The 20,974-nt window shown below is 41.0% G+C and overlaps 1 protein-coding gene across 5 annotated transcripts in view; it reads right to left on the bottom strand.

Moving 5' to 3' along the window:
* Positions 1 to 11,922, bottom strand: part of LOC135089521 (antifreeze protein Maxi-like) — a 175,091-nt gene extending 163,169 nt beyond the window's left edge. The window contains exon 1 of one of the 5 annotated variants that reach the window (XR_010261518.1): positions 10,457 to 11,901. Coding sequence is in view for 4 of the 5 variants with exons in the window: in XM_063985116.1 (XP_063841186.1) it covers positions 10,457 to 10,547 (91 nt within the window). In the remaining variant the exon portion in view is untranslated. Of the gene's footprint in view, positions 1 to 10,456 lie in introns of all 5 variants that reach the window. The other 4 variants (XM_063985116.1, XM_063985119.1, XM_063985118.1 and 1 more) reach the window with 4 other exon arrangements.
* Between the last annotated feature and the right edge of the window lie 9,052 nt (positions 11,923 to 20,974).

A 20,974-nucleotide genomic window follows, 5' to 3' on the forward strand; every position in this document is an offset into this window, starting at 1 on the left:
AAGCTGAACTCTTTGCTCAAACCTTTGCTAAAAACTCTACCTTGGATGATTCTGGGCTTGTTCCTCCCTCTCCTCCACCCTCTGACTACTTCATGCCATGTATTAAAATTCTTCGTAAAGATGTTTTCCATGCCCTCGCTGGCCTAAACCCTCGGAAGGCTTATGGACCTGATGGGGTCCCTCCTATTGTTCTCCGAAACTGTGCCTCCGTGCTTGCACCTTGCCTAGTCAAACTTTCAGCTCTGTCTGTCAACATCTACCTTTCCTTCTAGCTGGAAGTTTGCCTACATTCAACCTGTTCCTAAAAAGGGTGACCGTTCTAATCCCTCAAACTACCGTCCTATTGCTTTAATTTCCTGCCTATCTAAAGTTTTTGAGTCTATCCTCAACAGGAAGATTCTTAAACATCTATCACTTCACAACCTTCTATCTGATCGCCAGTATGGGTTCCGTCAAGGCCGCTCTACTGGTGATCTTCTGGTTTTCCTTACTGAGTCTTGGTCATCCTCTTTTAGAGATTTTGGTGAAACTTTTGCTTTTGCCTTGGACATATCAAAAGATTTTGATAGAGTCTGGCACAAAGCTTTGATTTCCAAACTACCCTCCTACAGTTTCTATCCTCTCTGTAACTTCATCTCAAGTTTCCTTTCTGACCGTTCTATTGCTGCTGTGGTAGACGGTCACTGTTCTTCTCCTAAATCTATTAACAGTGGTGCTCCTCAGGGTTCTGTCCTGTCACCCACTCTCTTCTTATTATTCATTAATGATCTTCTAAACCAAACTTCTTGTCCTCTCCACTCCTACGCTGATGATACCACCCTGCACTTTTCCACGTCTTTTCATAGACGTCCAACCCTTCAGGAGGTAAACATATCACGCAGGGAAGCCACAGAACGCCTGACTTCTGATCTTTCTAAAATTTCTGATTGGGGCAGAGCAAACTTGGTATTGTTCAATGCTTCAAAACTCAATTCCTCCATCTATCAACTCGACACAACCTTCCAGACAACTATCCCCTCTTCTTCAATGACACTCAACTGTCCCCCTCTTCTACACTGAACATCCTCGGTCTGTTCTTTACTTATAATCTGAACTGGAAACTTCACATATCATCTCTAGCTAAAACAGCTTCTATGAAGTTAGGTGTTCTGAGACGTCTCCGCCAGTTTTTCTCACCCCCCCCCCCAGCTGCTAACTCTGTACAAGGGCCTTATCCGTCCATGTATGGAGTATGCTTCACATGTCTGGGGGTTCCACTCATACTGCTCTTCTAGACAGGGTGGAATCAAAAGCTTTTCGTCTCATCAACTCCTTTCCTCTAACTGACTGTCTTCAGCCTCTCTCTCACCGCCGCAATGCTGCATATCTAGCTGTCTTCTACCGCTATTTTCATGCTAACTGCTCTTCTGATCTTGCTAACTGCATGCCTCCCCTCCTTCCGCGGCCTCGCTGCACAAGACTTTCTTCTTTCTCTCACCCCTATTCTGTCCACCTCTCTAACGCAAGAGTTTACCAGTATTCTCAATCATTCATCCCTTTCTCTGGTAAACTCTGGAACTCCCTGCCTGCTTCTGTATTTCCACCTTCCTATGACTTGAATTCCTTCAAGAGGGAGGTTTCAAGACACTTATCCACCAATTTATGACCACTGCTTTGACCCTTTTACGGGACTGGCATTTCAGTGGGCATTTTTTTTATTAGATTTTTGTTGCGCTTGGCCAGTGTCCTTCTTACATAAAAAAAAAAAAAAAAGCACACACCATTACCAACACTGCTCGATGGTCACAATGATAACTGGTGAGAGACGACCGTGAGAAGTACGTCCTTGATTTAATCTCTATTTTCTTTTAAGATGCTACTTTCTTTACCGTTGTTTCTGCATTTCGAGACAAGGGCACTGCCATTTGAAGTAATGTATAGCTTGTCGAAGGGGTGACACAATAGCAACAACTAGAAATCCTTGGTTATATTAATAAGAATCCTTAAATAATCGGTAGTTTTTACGACATCCTAATCTGAATCTACCCCAAAAAAAAAAAAAAGAAAAAAGAAATAGCATCATCCTTGTGGGCGTGTTATGAAAATAAGATCTTAAATATTAATGAATAACATTAGAATCGAGAGCAAGGATCTACCACACTATATCACAAACTAACAACATTATCATCATGAACAAACAATTAACAAATATTTTACGCCCAAACATATACATACAAAGTTTCTGACGATCTTTAATACCAGTCGCGGCTTTACAGTGAAAGATGATGAAAAAAATAACCTAACTACACCGACAGTTTCCACTTTGCCTCAAGTCCTGTCATGCATTTCACACGAAGTACAACTGACGTGTCCTTCAAAATTTAGAAAATTATACTCTCATGGATTGAAACAGATTGTGGATACATTCTCTCTCTCTCTCTCTCTCTCTCTCTCTCTCTCTCTCTCTCTCTCTCTCTCTCTCTCTCTCTCTCTCTCTCTCTCTCTCTCTCTCTCTCTCTCTCTCTCTCTCTCTCTCTCTCTCTCTCTCTCTCTCTCTCTCTCTCTCTCTCTCTCTCTGAGGTCAATCGTTATCAAACCAAAGTCGGCGACGTTAAGTCTGAGATATGCAGAGTAGGAGGAATAACTGAAGAGAAGAAGCAGGAAGAAGAAAATGAATAGAAGATGGATGAAGAAGAAGAAGAGGAGGAGGAGGAGGAGGAGGAGAAGTAAAGGGAGGTACTGGTGTCTTTCAAAACCGGCCTAAAGAATTTTGGAAAAAAGAGCAGATCACTTGAATGAACGAAAGAGAGAGAGAGAGAGAGAGAGAGAGAGAGAGAGAGAGAGAGAGAGAGAGAGAGAGAGAGAGAGAGAGAGAGAGAGAGAGAGAGAGAGAGAGAGAAAAAAGAAAAAAAAAACAAGCAAGACCAACATATATGCAAGATGAATGAAAAAAAAAAGAGAGAGACAAGAACTAACAACAGCAACCAACTTTTACAAACAGACTGGAAGGAGATAAAAAATAAAGTAAAACCCTGGAAATGGAGCCAGGAGGAGGAGGAGGAGGAGGAGGGAAAAGACGAAGAGAAATACATAAATCTACTGTACAACTCGAAATGTGAACAGTCATGTGAAAGAACCTTTGTTTATTTTCTTCCTATCACGAAACACAGCTGCACATTCCCTTCCCCACGCACACCCTAATCAACCTGTCCTGCTCCATCCACTTCATGAAAGCCGAGTTAGGTGTGGTACAGCCAACGCCACACCTGTTGGGCTTAAATGTAGCACGGACAGCCCACTAACCAGCCAGACAGCCCAAGAATCAAGGTCATCTTAGATTCTAGTCGATCTCGTACACTTTTGTTCAGGTTATGAAAGCGTAGTGGACAGCAGCATTCATTACGTACTCTCATAAGGCTGTTTTTTTCTCCTTGCAGATTAATTAAGAGTGGAACTGGAGATTACACAGCTAATGATACTGTTCGATATCTTGAAACACCACAGACAAATACTTCACTCACTGCAAAACAAACATGAAATTAATATCCATGTATGATTAATATTTAAGACGTCGTTCGCAGCTTTCGTAGACACAAGCCACAGTACCCATTCAAGACCACTGCGCTGTTCATACACTACGTAAACCAGAGGGGTAAACAAGTGCACTACACAACACTTTCATGTAATACTTTTGTTTCATGTTTTGTTTTCACCTGTCTAGCGCTTTCCCTTTACATCCCTTGAGGCATCCCGGAACAAAACAAAGGAATGCTATCCCAGGATTAAAACGGATGTAGATGAAATGGTGCATGTATTCAAAAAATGTTGCAGTTATTTTGAGAATGAGGAAAAAGCACTGGCGAGATGAGGATTGACGAAAAGAAGGAAGGAGTAAGGAAAGAGAGAAATAAACTGGAAACAAAAAAAAAGTAAGGGAATATGTGTGTGTGTGTGTGTGTGTGTGTGTGTGTGTGTGTGTGTGTGTGTGTGTGTGTGTGTGTGTGTGTGTGTGTGTGTCGATAAACAAATGATTAACACAGAACATACATAATTATAAACACAAATTTTTCATCACCGGCCGGAGCCGACCCACAAAGTTGTCACGGGGAACGAATGGCTGGTCGATTCGTGATTCGGTGAAAAAGAACAACAGTCACGGTACTCACAAACACTGGCAGTATAAACATGACAGCCAGTACCACAAATCCAGGTCCAGCTCCACCCACACTACATATTGACACGTGGTCATAAGGGAGTACTCATTTATTCATTTTAGCAGTGGACTCGACCCTACTGAGGCTGCATTAATGTTACCCCCGTGATTAATGAGTGCAATAAATGTAAATATACAATACAGCACAAGAACAGGAATCCGTTATTTTTTATTGCTTTATTTATCTATTTATTGTTGTTGTTCTGTTATCATCATCATCATTACTATTACCATTACTATTGTCAATCCATTATACGCTTTCCTTTCATTCCTTAAGTTTATTTATTTATTTATTTATTTTTGTATTTATTTATTTATTTATTTATTTTATTTTATTTATTTATTTTTTTTTTTTTTTTTGTATATGTGTGTGTGTTTGAGGAGGAACAAAGCAATGGCATACTTTTTACACATACGAGCAAAAAAAATACATTGTTTCATTTTCTTCACACACTCAAAATTACAGCAACTCAATACCAATTACCAATTACAAGAAGTGTGCCAATACTTTTCTTTAACACAGGTACAATTTTTCTTTTTTTCTTTTTTATTCCGGAAACTATATTCACTTTGTAATATCTCCATGGCAGAATGTCTTTCCAATACACACAAACCTCTCTGTCAAACAAAAGTTCCAGTTAAGTGATTCTTTTTTATCTCTTTCCTTTCTATTCTCTTGCTGCAATTGTTCCCTCACCAACACTACATGTATCTGTGGAGGAAATGTCACTTCTGTATTGCCTCTGAGTGCAAGACGTAACACTGCACATCACAAAAGTGTCGCAAATCACATTGGTACAACATCCACCCACTTTCCTTGCTTCCTGCAGAACACCAACACTGATTAAACAACGACAGGAATTCCATTTGCCTTAATGTGTTTATTGTTGTGTTGTTTTACCTCTATCCCTTGTTTTAATTTCTGCTGTTTCATTACTCTACATTTTGTCAGTGAACGTGCGGGTACTCAGTTGTAACGAGTGCTCGAACTATTGACTAAAAATTCTCTCTCTCTCTCTCTCTCTCTCTCTCTCTCTCTCTCTCTCTCTCTCTGTCACGTGTGTGTGTGTGTGTGTGTGTGTGTGTGTGTGTGTGTGTGTGTGTGTGTGTGTGTGTGTGTGTGTGTGTGTGTGTGCTCGTTGTCTGGAATAAATGACATAACAAATTTTGAGCTTGTCCATCTGAGTTTAGCTTCATTTTTTTTTTTTTTTTACTTGTACGGCCACTAACTTTATTCAGAGAGCAATTGAATCGTGTCGCGTGAATTGTCCCACATTCCAATTACTAGCATTCGATGTGCAACGCTTAACACGCGGAGAATACATTTGTGAGCTTCTAATAATAGCTGGCCTACTTACATGAGAGAGAGAGAGAGAGAGAGAGAGAGAGAGATTGTAAAATACTATATATCCATTGGTACTATAAATAAAACCTAATAGTGCTTCTAATCTACCTCGTTTGTTGATATTTTACGTAATGTACCTAACTGCAAACCAGGATCTAGCCTTGAGAGAGAATGGAATCATAAATAGAGATGATGATGATGATGATGATGATGATGATGGTGCTGGTGCTGGTGCTGGTAGTTGCTGTGGTGGTGATGATGAATTGCCTTTTACAGTGCAAAAATTATAATTTGTTGCACGGTTGAGCGAAAATATATGAGATGGTTTTTACATTTTCTATGACTGCATGCACACTTTTCCACAGCAAAGGTTAATGAGGTCAAACAAATAAAGTAAATGTTATAAAACCCTAAAGACATGAAAAATAACAAACGAGATATTGCACAAAGAGTTAAAAAAAGAAAAAAGTGTATTGTAGTTAAGCTTCAGTTACGTCATTGTTCACGGAGCATATCCATTTAACAGAACGTGCTCGTAACTGTACCGTCAACAATAATAACAACAACAACAACAACAACAACAACAACAACGAGAAATCCAGAACGCCGCCTGAGTACTAATTTGTGTTGTCTTGGTGACTTATTACGTAATTAGTACAGGAGACTATATTGCTATACTCCAAGGAACAAACACACACACACACACACACACACACACACACACACACACACAGAAACTAATAATTATAACAACACAGGACGGTAAGGGAAGTACATGTGATTTATGAATATCCACAAATAAGTCAACCTAATCTGTAAATCTGTCTGCACTAATACCCTGATAATCAAGTCTTAGATAACGTCACTTCACTGCATTAAACGAAAAACTCTCTAGAAATAAGGTTACTTTATTGCATTCACGATACGGTGCATATAACATCATTACCTTACACCAGTTACCCACGTATTTCTACGCCATGCTCAACGTATCTCATTCCCACGACACACGTCTTCCTGCATCCCTATAAAACCATTCACTGCTTCCCCACTCTACGAGCTTCACGGTAAAACATTATTATAGTTACCCACAAGTTCAGGACATTTATATCTCAAGTGACACACAAAATAAGCCTCAATAAAGCGTCTCTCGTACAAGCAACGTCTTTCTCTAATTCCACTCCGCCATGAGCTGGTCTGCGGGCCTGGGAGGAATCCGTACATTAGCAGCAGTTTCGAGTGGTGCATCACAAACTCCCTCCTGAACCTTCCACCGTCCATTACTGTAAGTCTGGCACATATATTCTTTTTCCTACTCCTTTGCTCTGACTAGACTTCATTTAATGTATTACTTGGTATCGATGTAGTATGAAGAACTTGGATTTATATGCTACATTTATGTACGAAGGGAGATAAATAGGACTTATTATATACGAAGTGGAGCGTATCCGTAGTTCATAGATTAAAGATTACCCACGGAATCCGATAAATCATTTGCCCCTTCCCTTTTCACAGCCACTTTCGCCCCGCCACCCACCCTGACTCCGAGTAACCAACGTGCCAGAACTGAGGACACGGGATATTTCTGACGTTTCCCCCTCGTTCAGGCTAAAGGTTTTCAATCCAAATCGTCCCATTGTCATCGATTTCCACTGTCCTTCCCGCCGTCCTGGTTCATCTCGCCGCGCTGCTTTTCTCCCATTTCAGTAAATTTGATGGTTTCCACTGCGTTACATGCACTCGGGCTAAATTGTATTATGCTGGTGGCTGGCACACGAACGCCTCCTAAGGTCTTCCTCACACCACATGAAGCTTCTCCTCTCAGCTCATCAAAAAACATGAAACACTGCGTCATCCTTGAATTACCAGCATACCTTACATGTCTTCCCTTCCACCTTATCTTCAGCACATCCTCCCTTCCCTTCCTTGCTGTAAGTAGGAGCCGCTGGATGCAGAAAGCGAAGTATATGCAATTACTTTGTGTGTGTGTGTGTGTGTGTGTGTGTGTGTGTGTGTGTGTGTGTGTGTGTGTGTGTGTGTTGGTAGTAGGTAGGTGAGTAGGTTAGTATGTCGATAAGTGAATAGGTAAGGGAGGAAAAGAGAGTGAGAAGGAGGGAGAGAGAGAGAGAGAGAGAGAGAGAGAGAGAGAGAGAGAGAGAGAGAGAGAGAGAGAGAGAGAGAGAGAGAGAGAGAGAGAGAGAGAGAATGAACGAGTGAGAGAATTCAATATTGCGAGAACAAAAACAAAAACAAGGCAATGTTCTTTTAGGCTCTGTTCTCTCAGTTCCTTTCTCTTCTTTACGAGTGAAATAGTTTCATCCCTTTTTGGTGATAAACTCGCAACACTTCTGCGCTTTAATAGCTTGTAGAATTATGAAGAACTATCTTTCTTAGACGTTAGGTTAGATTAGGTTTCTCTCTCTCTCTCTCTCTCTCTCTCTCTCTCTCTCTCTCTCTCTCTCTCTCTCTCTCTCTCTCTCTCTTAAGGTCGCAGTTCGGAGCCTGCTGCAGGAAATATAACGAAATGCAGCAACAAATGTTTCACAGGAAATCCTTCTTCGTTGCAGTTCATTCAGAAAATATGCAGTTTGCTCAACTTATCCTTGTTTTAGTTTATAATATTAGATTATTAAGAGTTTTACGTGCCTGACATTTAAGAACAAATACAAAATAAGAACTCTGAAGTCCTGGACCTAGTAGATTAGGGGAACCGAACGTAAAATCCGAAAAAAAATCATCATCGTAACATTTACGTATCACGAATAAGACACGTGATCTACACAACCGATAGGTTTGACATCATACTGCCAAACTTGTGCATGCTGCTGGCTGCTGGCTGCTGGCTACTCGCGGTCATCTTGAGGCACGGCAGTGATGGATACTCTCGGCAGCGGCGTTAAGACAGTTTCAGAAATAAAACAAGAATTATTGGAAATGTTTATAGTATAGTTTCTCCCATGCAAATCTAAAGGTAATCACCACTCTTATCCGACACATATTTTATAATAAGTTGATAAAACAAAACGTCGAATTTTATAGTGGTTAGTCTGACGAGTACCTCATCTTTCCCTTATAATACAGCACACGTCCAACTTATCCTTGTTTTAGTTTATAATATTAGATTATTAAGAGTTTTACGTGCCTGACATTTAAGAACAAATACAAAATACAAATACAAAATAAGAACTGTGCTGAGTGGATGATCACGTAACAGGTTTATAGAATTTTACATTAATCCCAAAATGTAGCAGTCAGAATAAAAGCAGCGGAACATGTACTGAAACCTTATTTAGCTTTGCTGCTGTTGCTACTATTCCTGCTGCTGCTGCTGTTGTTTTCACGCACACTTTGACAAACCAAAAGCTCTGTTTCTTAAATTAAGTCCATTAGGTTATTGCAGGAGCTTTTACCATCCTGTGTTTCATTTCATGAAAGGCATCACAAACAACGTTCACTGTGAAGATACTACTAATTAGAATGCTCTCAGTGTATCAGCACTCAGTCATCGGCACAGCCCAGGAGTGTCAACCAGGCGATATTCTACAATTATGTCAGTCATTTTCACGATGCAGCATAATAAACAATGGTTAAATATTATCATATTTGTTTTTAATGGAACATAATCTATAGTCGATAAAATTCACACTTAAGCGAAAATTGGTGTTAGAACAGACCGCCACACGCAGTGACAGTAACGAAGCACGAGTCATTCCAAAAATTCTGGAAAACACGAAGTTTTATGGCTTCTTTGTCATAAGCAATACTCCTTTTTTTTCTGTCCTTTTAAATTATATCAAAGACACCGAAAATATCACCAATCTACATAGTGCCAATTCTGAAGTGCATTAATACCATAGGTAGTGTTGTGAGAGAGAGAGAGAGAGAGAGAGAGAGAGAGAGAGAGAGAGATTCACTCATACTAAGCCCTTTATGAACCCGTCTGTTCGCGTATGCTTCAGAAGGTTCGGGAAGTATTCTCCACGCAATGCCACAGTACATCCTCCAAGCTAAGCACCACATTTTTATCCTTCTTCAGTTACAATTGTTCACTACACAACACAATGTTAACAACACAAGGCTCTTCCACAAACAATACTGTAAATCCAGTGCAATACCAAGTAAGACCATAAATAGAGAACGCAAGCGAACAGTTGTGAAGGATCGAGGCTTCATGACCAGTGGTTCGAACGAGTAGCGCTTCGTTATTGTCAGTGCGGGTGTCTGTCCAGAAAGGAACAACACCTCCCTCACCCTTGAATCGATTCTTGTGTGTCAGAAACTAGCTCGCGACCATGTATATCTTGCGAGGAGGGAGGAAGAATGGATAAAGAGAAAGAAGGGCCGAGTGGGGATGGCGGAAGGGTAAAGGGGTAACTCTCTTCCTCGAAGCGAACCGCAGCGAATGAGCTGATTAGGAGGGAAAGGAGAAAAAAAAAAGAGTATAAATGAGGCAGAAGTGGATAAGAGGGACGGTGTACAGACGGGGAAACGTGGCGTGTTAAACAAGGTGACAATAATGTAAAACAGTTGACTCACTCAGAGCTTCAGTATTCGGGTTAACATGTTTTTATTTGAATTTACAACCAAGCCAATTTATTTGTGTCAGTATTATGAAGATATACGATACTTTTTATCTCCTCTGGTTCCAAGGGCATAAACAGACGTGCAATACATAAAAATATTATAAGAAAACATTTTCCTCACGAACATAGTGCAGGTACAACAAATATTAAATAACTATCCAGCATATAATAATTCACACGTCTTCCCTACAGAATAAAAAATAAACCGCTGGGTATTCATTCAATATTAACGATAATTCCGTAAAGCAGAGGGAAAAAAAAAAGCAGGTAAGTGGGTCATGTGAGAGGAATAATGGGTGACTCGTAACAGCCTGACGATGAAGTGGTTTCCTTCCCAACCTTGATAGCATCCAGCGTGGAGGGAGATGGTGAAGGTGAAGAGGGCCACCACGCCCACCAGCCTGCTCCTTGCCCACCCTCTCCCCTGCATCCTGGTCCTGCCGGCCGCCGCGATGGTGGTCCATGCTCGCGGTCTCCCGGTCTCCCAGAAGGGCCAAGGTGGATCGAGGAAGGGTCTCACCGCTCCCTGGTCTCGCTAATGAGTCTTTAAGGGTGCACTTGTTTGTTCACTAAAGAATATAACGACAGAATGAGGATGCGTGAAATTATACAGCTTCCTGCGTTTTTCCTTTCACGCAACACGGTAGGTTTCCATTAAAATGTTTCCGTACAAAACTGCAAATCTCTGACACTTCGCTGCAGTATTTTATAATTGTTTAAAACACCACTATGCAAATAAACACAAGCGCTAAAACATGTTTCTAAATTTTTCATGTAAGCACGTTTCAAGAGCGTTCACTGTTGTCCGTGCACCGCTCATTCAAGTGGAGGTCGGAAGGCAGACAGACGCACGTAGGCTTCACTCCTCACCGACCCGGGATGGCGGTAACACTGGCGGGTGGCGGCCAGCTGCTGCTCTACTCTCGCCGCCTCCCCCATCTTCCTCCCACACGCCACCCGCCCCCTGCCCGTGTCCCGCGCGCCACCCAGCTATTTTCAATGCCAGCGCCTGCGTCTCCCGAATGAGTTGTGTTAAATAGTACGTTAATTAGTGATGTGCGTCCGGTTGCTTTGGTCCAGTAGATGAGCATGTTAGTGAATATAAAGCACCTCACTCATCTTCCAATAGAACATGAATCTCGTGGTCGGGGAGATCTCAAGCCCATATTTCACCGTTTATCATAACACACACTAAGCCTTCACTGCCATTAAGGAACAATTCACAAAACTAAAGACAAACTATGAAATATTTACAAGGACGTACAAAGAAGAGGATATAAAAAAAAATAAATAAATAAAATTGCAGTTTCTAGTCCGTACAAAGTTTGGAGGTGGCTGTAGAACAACAAGAAAGGTATTAGAGTGGTTATTAACTGAGGAGGGATGAGACAAAGGTCGATATTCAGATAGATAGATAGATAAATGATTCACATACATTCATATACAATTTACATCCATCCATCAACCCAATACATACAAACGACAGGGGAACAGAAACATAGATACATCGAAGAAGAAGCCTGCTAGGTACTCCGCTACATAATTTCCTACATGACCAGCTGCCGCCCCAGAGAACTCTCCTCAGTTGTGTTCGTCTTCGTCACATCTTCCTGAAGTGACACCATAAACGGTATTATGATAGAACTCTTCCGGTAAACATTGGTAAATCAGTTAGTGTTCCCTTCACCAAACACTTACATCTCAAGACCTAAATCTATTCTCTAAATATCATAGCATTACATAAAGTATGCATATGGAACTGGGAGTGCACGTGTTGATGACGGTAACAACGGAATCAAATTTTTAACAAGAATAATGATACAAATTAAAGAGACACAGAAAAAAGAGCGTCTCAGAGGCAGAAGATATAGAAGCCACCACCTAATCTTATGAGAAGAAGGAATACACTCATTAAAGTTGGGAGATGAAGCTGGAGGGGAGGAATGGATAAACTTTATTAACGTTACGCAGAAACAAGAAGAGGGACAGACGAAATGTGGATGTCACAGACCAAATGTAGTATCAGGAGTAGTATTAATTTATCTATACATAGCCATCTATCTATCTACCTATTCTATTTATCTGCATCCTTTGTTAGTCTATCTATCCATTCATCAGCTTATCAATCTATCCATCTATGAGTCTATGTACAAGTAATCTAACATAACCACACCTTTACGTAATACTTCTACAAACACACTCAAAATTACCAAATGATAAACCACAATTTATACCTTTACCAACAGAAATTAAAGGAGTTAATAGTAGTAGTAGTAGTAGTGTACGAGTATGTTCAGTTTCCAATAGAACCCATGTCGTATTATACTACAAACTAACTTGCGAATTCCAGAAATAGTTAAGTCTCTACTTACACAATCCATTTACGTATTGTAGGAGCCTCTTCCATATTTTCCGCCAATATCTGGCAAAGAAACATATGTGCACACAGTTTCTACATTCAAGTAACTGCGAAGTACATACTGCGCCAAATAGAAGCTAGGGATATAGGAACTGAAATGCGAACGTTCGAAGCCGCGAAGCATCTGAGTCGAGACATGTGAGGGATGTGACCATAAGTAGCTAGGGATATGTAGAAGTGAAATCCTTTGTTAAACATCACGGAAGTTGTCCTTTGTTCATTCAGTCTACGTACCTTCACTATTTTCTTTGATTTTTTTTTTCTTAAGTAGTGGCAGCGGTGGCATTTGAACCCACGCCTTCTAAGAGACTGGTGTCACAAACCAGAAAACGTTCTAGTTCCCAGTAAGGGCATCATCCCTAAGCGGGCAAACGTTACCATGCTTACCACAGTCGCAGCTGATGTTGAGGGATGCATCAAGCGCAGATATGTTTGGATCTCGTGCACTACTGCCTGAACCCAAGTTATATACAGTAATCCCTCAAGTGATCAAGTGATAGCTTTCAATTACGTTCCTGCTTCAGTCTGCCCCGTTTATGTTGCAATTTTCTCCCTTTCAATTTCATCTCTTAACTCTAATTAGCATATTCCTTCTTCTTTCATAAGATCGGATGTTTTTTTTTTTTTATATTTACTGTCTTTGTGAACAGCTCGCTTTCCTCTCTCTCTCTCTCTCTCTCTCTCTCTCTCTCTCTCTCTCTCTCTCTCTCTCTCTCCTTCCATCTTGTTTAATTATTATTGTCACATTAGAGTTTGATTTCATAGTGGAGTTTGATTTCAGAGTGGTTATATCCATAATACTCTTACTAGGTGGTAGGCTGTTGACTGAATATGTTTTGCCTGTTCATCTATTTAATATGCATCTATTATCAATATCTACTTATGTATTTACACATTTATTTGACTGGACTTATTTACTATTCAGGTATTTATTTAACTATCTCTCTGTTTATCTATCTATCTATCTATCTATCTATTTATCCATCCATCTGCCTAAACATCTATTATTCACATATTCATCTATCGATTAATCCATCTGTCTATTTAGGTATATATATATATATATATATATATATATATATATATATATATATATATATATATATATATATATATATATATATATATATATATATATATATATATATATATATATATATGTATATATGTATATATATATATATATATATATATATATATATATATATATATATATATATATATATATATATATATATATATATATGTATATATATATATATATATATATATATATATATATATATATATATATATATATATATATATATATATATATATATATATATATATATATATATATATATATATATATATATATATATAAGAGCGAAGAATCTGCATCAATGTTTGCTTCACGACCAACAGGATGGCTGCAGAAACCCAATGATTGCTTCAGGAAACACTAGGTGGTAATGCAACGTCCTAAAGTAGAACGTCTTCCCAGTGCAAACAGTGCGAGGACGGACAAACAGACTCGGGTGGAGATGAAGATGAGTGTGGGGAGAGGCAGGCTTGGGTTGTGGGTCTGTACATGGCCAGGAAGTGAACACCTTGACACTGAGATAAGGAATAAACAAGTTTTGTATTATCATCGACTATAATCGCAGGTGCTGAAATCTATTGGTAAAATAAGTACATGATGAATTGAATGGAAAACATCTTCAACTATCAATAAGCGGTTGTCACTTAATCAATTCACAGGTGCACATGTTTTGGGGAATGACACAGGTTTAGTCTTACATTAACAAGAAAACGTAATGAGACGGAAAGCCGCTGCCTCTCCATGTTTTTGTGGGTGGTTAGGGAACTACTACACTCAGATGTTACTGCCAGCGACGAAATGAGCCTTAAATTGTGTAGACATACAAGCCATACATCTGTTTCTGTCTTGTCTAATGCCGTTCTTTACAAAATGCCTGTTTTGAAATTTATACTTCCCGATTCAGAATAAAAAAAAGTAGGAATTCTATGAATATGATTACGAATTGAATATGTGTAATTATCTACGAGTATTTACAATCAACTTACCATTTATACCCATATGAAAATGAAAAAAAAAAAAAACATAATATAGATTACACATTTCACAACCCACAGGTATTACATTTCCTGATGCATTTAGAGCAGAATTTAGTCGAGTCTCTGGTACCTGCGCACGATCTATCACAAACATAACTAAGCATGAGGATGTGGAATCAGCGTCTTCCGGCTCGAGGCACCAAGTTGAGACGCCGTGACTCAAGCGGCAGGCGAGGCTCGGACACTGATAACTTTCGTGTGTATTTTGCGACCTACAATGGAGCACACCTGTGAAGAACTCCGACAAGTCTTTCCAGCACCGACGTTGAGGGAAAAGGAGAGCATAATTTAATCATCTTATATACAATTGATCATACCGGAGCAGATGTGTGTGTGTGTGTGTGTGTGTGTGTGTGTGTGTGTGTGTGTGTGTGTGTGTGTGTGTGTGTGTGTGTGTGTGTGTGTGTGTGTGTGTGTATGTGTGTGTGTGTGTGTGCGCTGTTTATTTTCTTAACCCTAGGACATGCACATAACTTCAAGGAGCGAAAAGATGAAGGGATCAGTCTAAAGTCAGTCTGTGGCACGTGGACCAAAACATGACGCTGCTTATCCGGTTGTTTCCCTAAAAGTAGACGCAGACTGAAGGAAGGTAAAGGGACGCCAGTCAAGGCTGTGGGTGAGAGAGCTCGTGCAAAAACAAAGGTGGGGCATTTCACCGCCACCGAGACTTTGGCACGCACCAGTGACTTGCTACATTATGGTAGACTGATTAATTGCTCTTCATTTACTGTGTTTACTCTACCCACAGCATTACGTTAGCCTTAATAAATGGGGAGGGAGGGAGGAGAGAGAGAGAGAGAGAGAGAGAGAGAGAGAGAGAGAGAGAGAGAGAGAGAGAGAGAGAGAGAGAGAGAGAGAGAGAGAGAGAGAGAGAGAGAGAGACTAGTACAATATCTTTACCGTATCAAAAACTCCATCTCATTCACAATCAAGTGTTTCTCCTCCTCTTACGGTAACATCACTTTCTATTCTCTCAGAAAATGTCGCCACTACATTACGGTGTGACGCTCGACTTCCTCTCTAATGTACGAGAACACGTGAGATCACTTTCACTGTGTGGTTCGTCTTTCCGTCTTCCAGTGGCACCATTCCCTTCCTATTTCCACTTAATAATGTAACACTTCACTGCTCACCTGCCGGAAATCTGGTCTTGCCTAGAATTTACCTCCAGCAACCTACACATTTGGTTTTCTTGTGTGTGTGTGTGTGTGTGTGTGTGTGTGTGTGTGTGTGTGTGTGTGTGTGTGTGAACTGTGACAGAATTCCGATTCTGGTATAAGATAATGTATGAATACGACAAGAATGAAAAAAAAACCCAGTAATAATAAAAACCTTCCCTATCACGACTATCACTACATCACCACCCAAACACCAGTGATAAAGAACACCTTCAAGCGCTTATCTTTGTGACCAGTGAAATATAACATGTTCGATCTTGTTTGCCGAGGTACAAGTGACAATCAATCACAGTTTCTCATCATCTTCATCACCTCGCTTGGTCCTCCACTACAATTCAAACCCGTGATTCCTTTACACAATTATAAAGGAGAAATTGTTGATGAATATAAGAACATAAGAACATAAGAAATAAGGGAAGCTGCAAGAAGCGACCAGGCTTACACGTGGCAATCCCAATATGGAAATACTCACCTCACCTACACTGAACGAGTCATGGAGGAGAGAACAGATGAGAAGGAGAAAGGAACATAAGAGTATAGGTAGGTAAGTGAAAGGCATTCAGAAACAGATGAACCCAAACCAGGAGTCCGTGTGAGAGGAACTAAGCTGATGTATAGTTCTACAGTCAGATTCCACCAAAACCACGATGGATAAGGATCTCTCTCCCTCTGCCTCTCCCTCTCTCTCAGTAGCTGTAACAATATTATACTTCAGGACAAAGGACCGAAATCTGATCAGACGCGGGTTGGGCTTGGGAATGTTCCTTTCATAGTAACTTCACATCTTGAGCGCACCAAAAGTTTTCTATGGGCACCTTATGCTTCTACTTTAGCTCCGATAAGTCGTGTGTGTAGTAGTAGTAGTAGTAGTAGTAGTAGTAAAACGAAGAGGCCATAGCTGGGAAAGAGCGTTCTCAATACCTGCAGCAGCGCCGTCCTTTCATTAGCTTCTACGCACTTTTCGCGGAAGATCACCCCCCCCCTAGAGATAGTAACATAACACACAAATAACACAGCATTGCCACGGAGCGATCTGAGACGTATAAACAGAGAGGCAAGCAAGATGTATATACACAGAGAGGCAAGCGAACTGGGTATTAATATTCTACCTATCAGTATTGACAGTTTCGTCTTTGCTGACAGTAATCGTCAAGTCTAATCTAGGACACCGCAGAATAACATTAGCCAGCGCCCACAGCAGCAGCAGCACCAACAGCAACATACATCCCCCAGTGACCTTATCATTAAATCAGCTCCATGTTTCGTATTTGACGTTTACACACATAACATTTCAACATAAAAGCTTAGCCTTCAACATTGTAAGTCAGCAGAGGCGATGTGTAGGTTCCTGCATGTTGAGGTTCGTTGATCACACTTAAGTACATCCATACATAACCTGTATTATTCCCAACACCTTCAGCAGTCGCCGTTAATCAGTATACTTATCCAGAGCCGAATTACACTTGTCTATTTAAGGATATCCTGATGTGATACCAAGCCACCTACTACTACATATCCAGTACGAAAGATGGACCTCCAGAATAAAGTACCACAACACTCACACAATAGAACCACCGTAACCTATGTAAATTGTTGAATAAGTACACCTTCTGAGTAATATTTCTGTAACCCAGCGGCGCATACAAAGAACTACTAATGAAAGACTGAGGAAAAGAGTGTATCAGCAGTTCTAGAAGACTTAAGACATCACACAAGATCAGATTTCCATAAGTGGCTTTTAATAGTAGTTGCGATCGGAGGTGAAATCGTTTGAGAATCCGGTCCCTGCTTATCACCGAATTAAAAGACTTTCCATTTAACATCCTGCAACATTTCCATCTTCGTCCTGCAGTGTCACTTTGTTCCTGCACGCGCTATACTCCCTCACCTCCCGAAGTGGATGTTAACTCTTCCCCCAAGTGCTACTACTATGTTCCTCGCCGCTCATGCTTACTCACCCTCATACTCACACACTCACGGCGCTACTCGCACTTATTAACCATCCCTAACTCTCACGCTCCTCTCCCACCATTCATTCACGCTACCTACGTCGTTCTGTATTGTGTTCGGGCTTTCCTGCTTCACTTCCCTATTAACACTTCATGCTCCTCTCATTCACTTCCCAGTCGCTCATGCCACATTCTCATTACTTACCCCATGCTCCGCTGCCCCTCTGAGTCTCGCCACGGACGCTCTCATCCAGCAGACACACGACTCTCCTTCGTTCCACCTAATGATGCACCAGCGAGCCACAAGTTTGCAGAGCAGCGCCACATTTTGGTTCTAACGCTGCGTGTGGTTGGTGATTTGCTGCATAACCTTCCTCAACCCTCTTGTCTGACGCTTGACTTCTCTTTTGCTTTGATGGCTTTCTTTCGTCCGCCAGCAGAAGGTTCCTGGTTACCTGCGACACGGATTACAGAACACAGAGGAGAGTAATGGCGACATGTTTCAGTGGGAACATTTTTATGGTCTAGAAGGAGGATGATAAAGGAGTCCCAAGTGTCTAACGATCGCTCTGGCAACGCACACCTAGAATTCTGGCTCAACAAACCACACTGATAGAAAACGCAGCGAGGGGTTTCTCCAAGTCTTTGTTTCGTTTTCTGTATAGTGTGTGTGTGTGTGTGTGTGTGTGTGTGTGTGTGTGTGTGTGTGTGTGTGTGAGTGAGTGTGTGTGTGTGTCGCATCCATAGCGGGCATTGGCGCCGTGGCACAAGTTTTCACCCAACATTGCTCAGGTAACGCAGGCAAGCCGTTTGACCTGCACACTTATCATCATTTCAGTGGCACCTCAACAATTACACGAAAAAAAAGGGAACATATTTTCGCTTCCAGAAATAAAATGTTATGACTTGCTTGCCGCCAACTTTCTACTCGGAAGCCTCGCCCTGATCAAACACCTCGGTATTATCTAGGTCAGACTTTCTCAGAGATGGAGAATGACAACGCGATCATTAAATTATAGAAAAAGAAATTCTAACTTACGGTGATCTTTGGGATTGTCTTCCATTAAGATGAACCTTTATGCGTCACCTCATGAATACTGACTGGATCATCTGTTTCTTCCTTTTTCCAGAACCCCGCGTGGCTGTAGTGCATCCCCTCTTATGCTGTTGTCCTGCTTGATATGCTGCGGTGGAGCTTCTATCGTCCTGGAAGAGCAAGGAAGGGCAGCACGATAAGCCTTTGTGTAACATGTCCTGCCTGTGTTTCAGCGGCAGCCATGGAGAGTCTAGTTTATAATTCCGAGATGCAGGGAAGGGAAGAAATAACGTCACATTTGTGTAGAGACGGGAGGGAAGAAGGGATGGAGGGAATAAATAGTTCAACAAACATATCTATTAGATTTTAGTTTCGTTGCATCAGATTGTCTAGGGTTACTCTAGTTAAATAGTTCTCGTCTTACTGTAATTTCCAGTCAAGAGTAATTCAACGCTTGATTTCAGCGTGGCGGTAAGAACTATAGAGGGAATGATGAAACTCGAAAAGGTAGAAGCCACGCTAAACTTTGGCTTCTCAGCTGTACAGAGGCCAGGAGTTCATTTGTGGTTAAGGTCAAAACTTGTGGTCTTTCATATTTTATAAAGGAACACTTTTCAATAAAGGGCCAGAAAGCCTCTGAACTTTCCATCTATCACATCCAGATCTACATCCACACCCTGCTTGGTATACAGGAATGATATTGGTCTTGGGAGGTGAGTAAAACTTAATAACACGTTCTCTTTACCAACTTTGCAGCTGTCATGTTAATCTGCGGCATCTGCACTGCGTCTTTCCATCTGTCCCCGTCTTCACTTCCTGCACTTGTCTCCTCTTCATTATCATTCATCTTTTTCCTCGCGATCCTCGTCCTCCAATTCTTCCTTTTACATCTATCTAACTTCACATTCCTACGTTTCCTGCTTCTCTTCTTCTTCTTCTCCTCCAATGGTAAAAGTTATAACGAAAAACAACGTACGTAACTGCAATTGGTGCACCTTTGATTCTGCTTATCATATACTAAAACGACAATGACAGCAGCAGAAGCAGCAGCAACAACAACAACAATAATCCATTATAAGTTACCTAGTTGCCATGTCCATCATTCTAATCATCATCATTACGTTCATTAATTATCACTGAATTTCAAGACATACACCCACGTCCACACCCACAGACACACACATCCTTGGAGGCGAGCGAGCAGTGGAGCAGTGGTAGGTGGGAGACAGTAAAGAGGAAGTCTCATAAACATCCCAGAGCGTATTCAGGGTAATGTCCCAGTTAAGGTTGGAGTTTATGGCCAAGTTTTTGCACTTAGCGAGCGATGATCTGCACGTCAGCCCACAGGGAACGAGGCGATATGAGCTAATGAGTTGAAAGTGAGTAGTGGCGCGTGAGATCCACTTACTTCATGATGTGTGTGTGTGTGTGTGTGTGTGTGTGTGTGTGTGTGTGTGTGTGTGTGTGTATGCACTCTCTTCAAGCAACTCACGTCCTAGCGATCTTAGAGTTGCCCTTCATCTTCAAGGGCCAGGCAAGACACGTCCACACACTCAGCGCGAGGAGGATCAAACACTACCTTAAGAAATACCGTCCTCAGTGCTTTTCTTGGACCATAAAAGCTTCCTTTCCGCTCCTTCCCCCGTCAGGGTTACTCCACCTCTCCGCACCTCCACCACATCTCCGCGGGCGACAGTTCCCTTGATTACATTAGCCGCTTTCAACAGGTAATGAATGTGTTTCTGTGTCGCCAGAGGGATGTTGTGAGAATTACACTAAATCTGGAAGAAAAATTAAAGACGGTGAATTTACGAGAGTATATTATGTGGCAAATTCAAGTCTGCTGCGAGGCCAGTCATTGTCTAATATTTACTCAAGCCTAGAGACATCAGTTATGTAAGTTTTGCAAGTCAAACAAAACATATGATCATGATGATTGTGAAACTTGAGAATGAAGAATTGCAATCTCATCTGCATTTTACTCTCCAGCATTAGCATCAAGGCATTACTGGGGAGCTGCTGGGAGGAAGAGAATGAAGGTCACTAGGATATTGAAAATTCCTAAAGGTGGAAATGGAGAGAAAAAGCTTGAAAACTTCTGGTCTAGAGGAAGCAGCAGAAAGACAAAGGTGGTTTTTATAGAGGCGTTGAATA

This window comes from Scylla paramamosain, chromosome 33, assembly GCF_035594125.1.
Source record: "Scylla paramamosain isolate STU-SP2022 chromosome 33, ASM3559412v1, whole genome shotgun sequence".
NCBI lineage: Eukaryota > Metazoa > Arthropoda > Malacostraca > Decapoda > Portunidae > Scylla > Scylla paramamosain.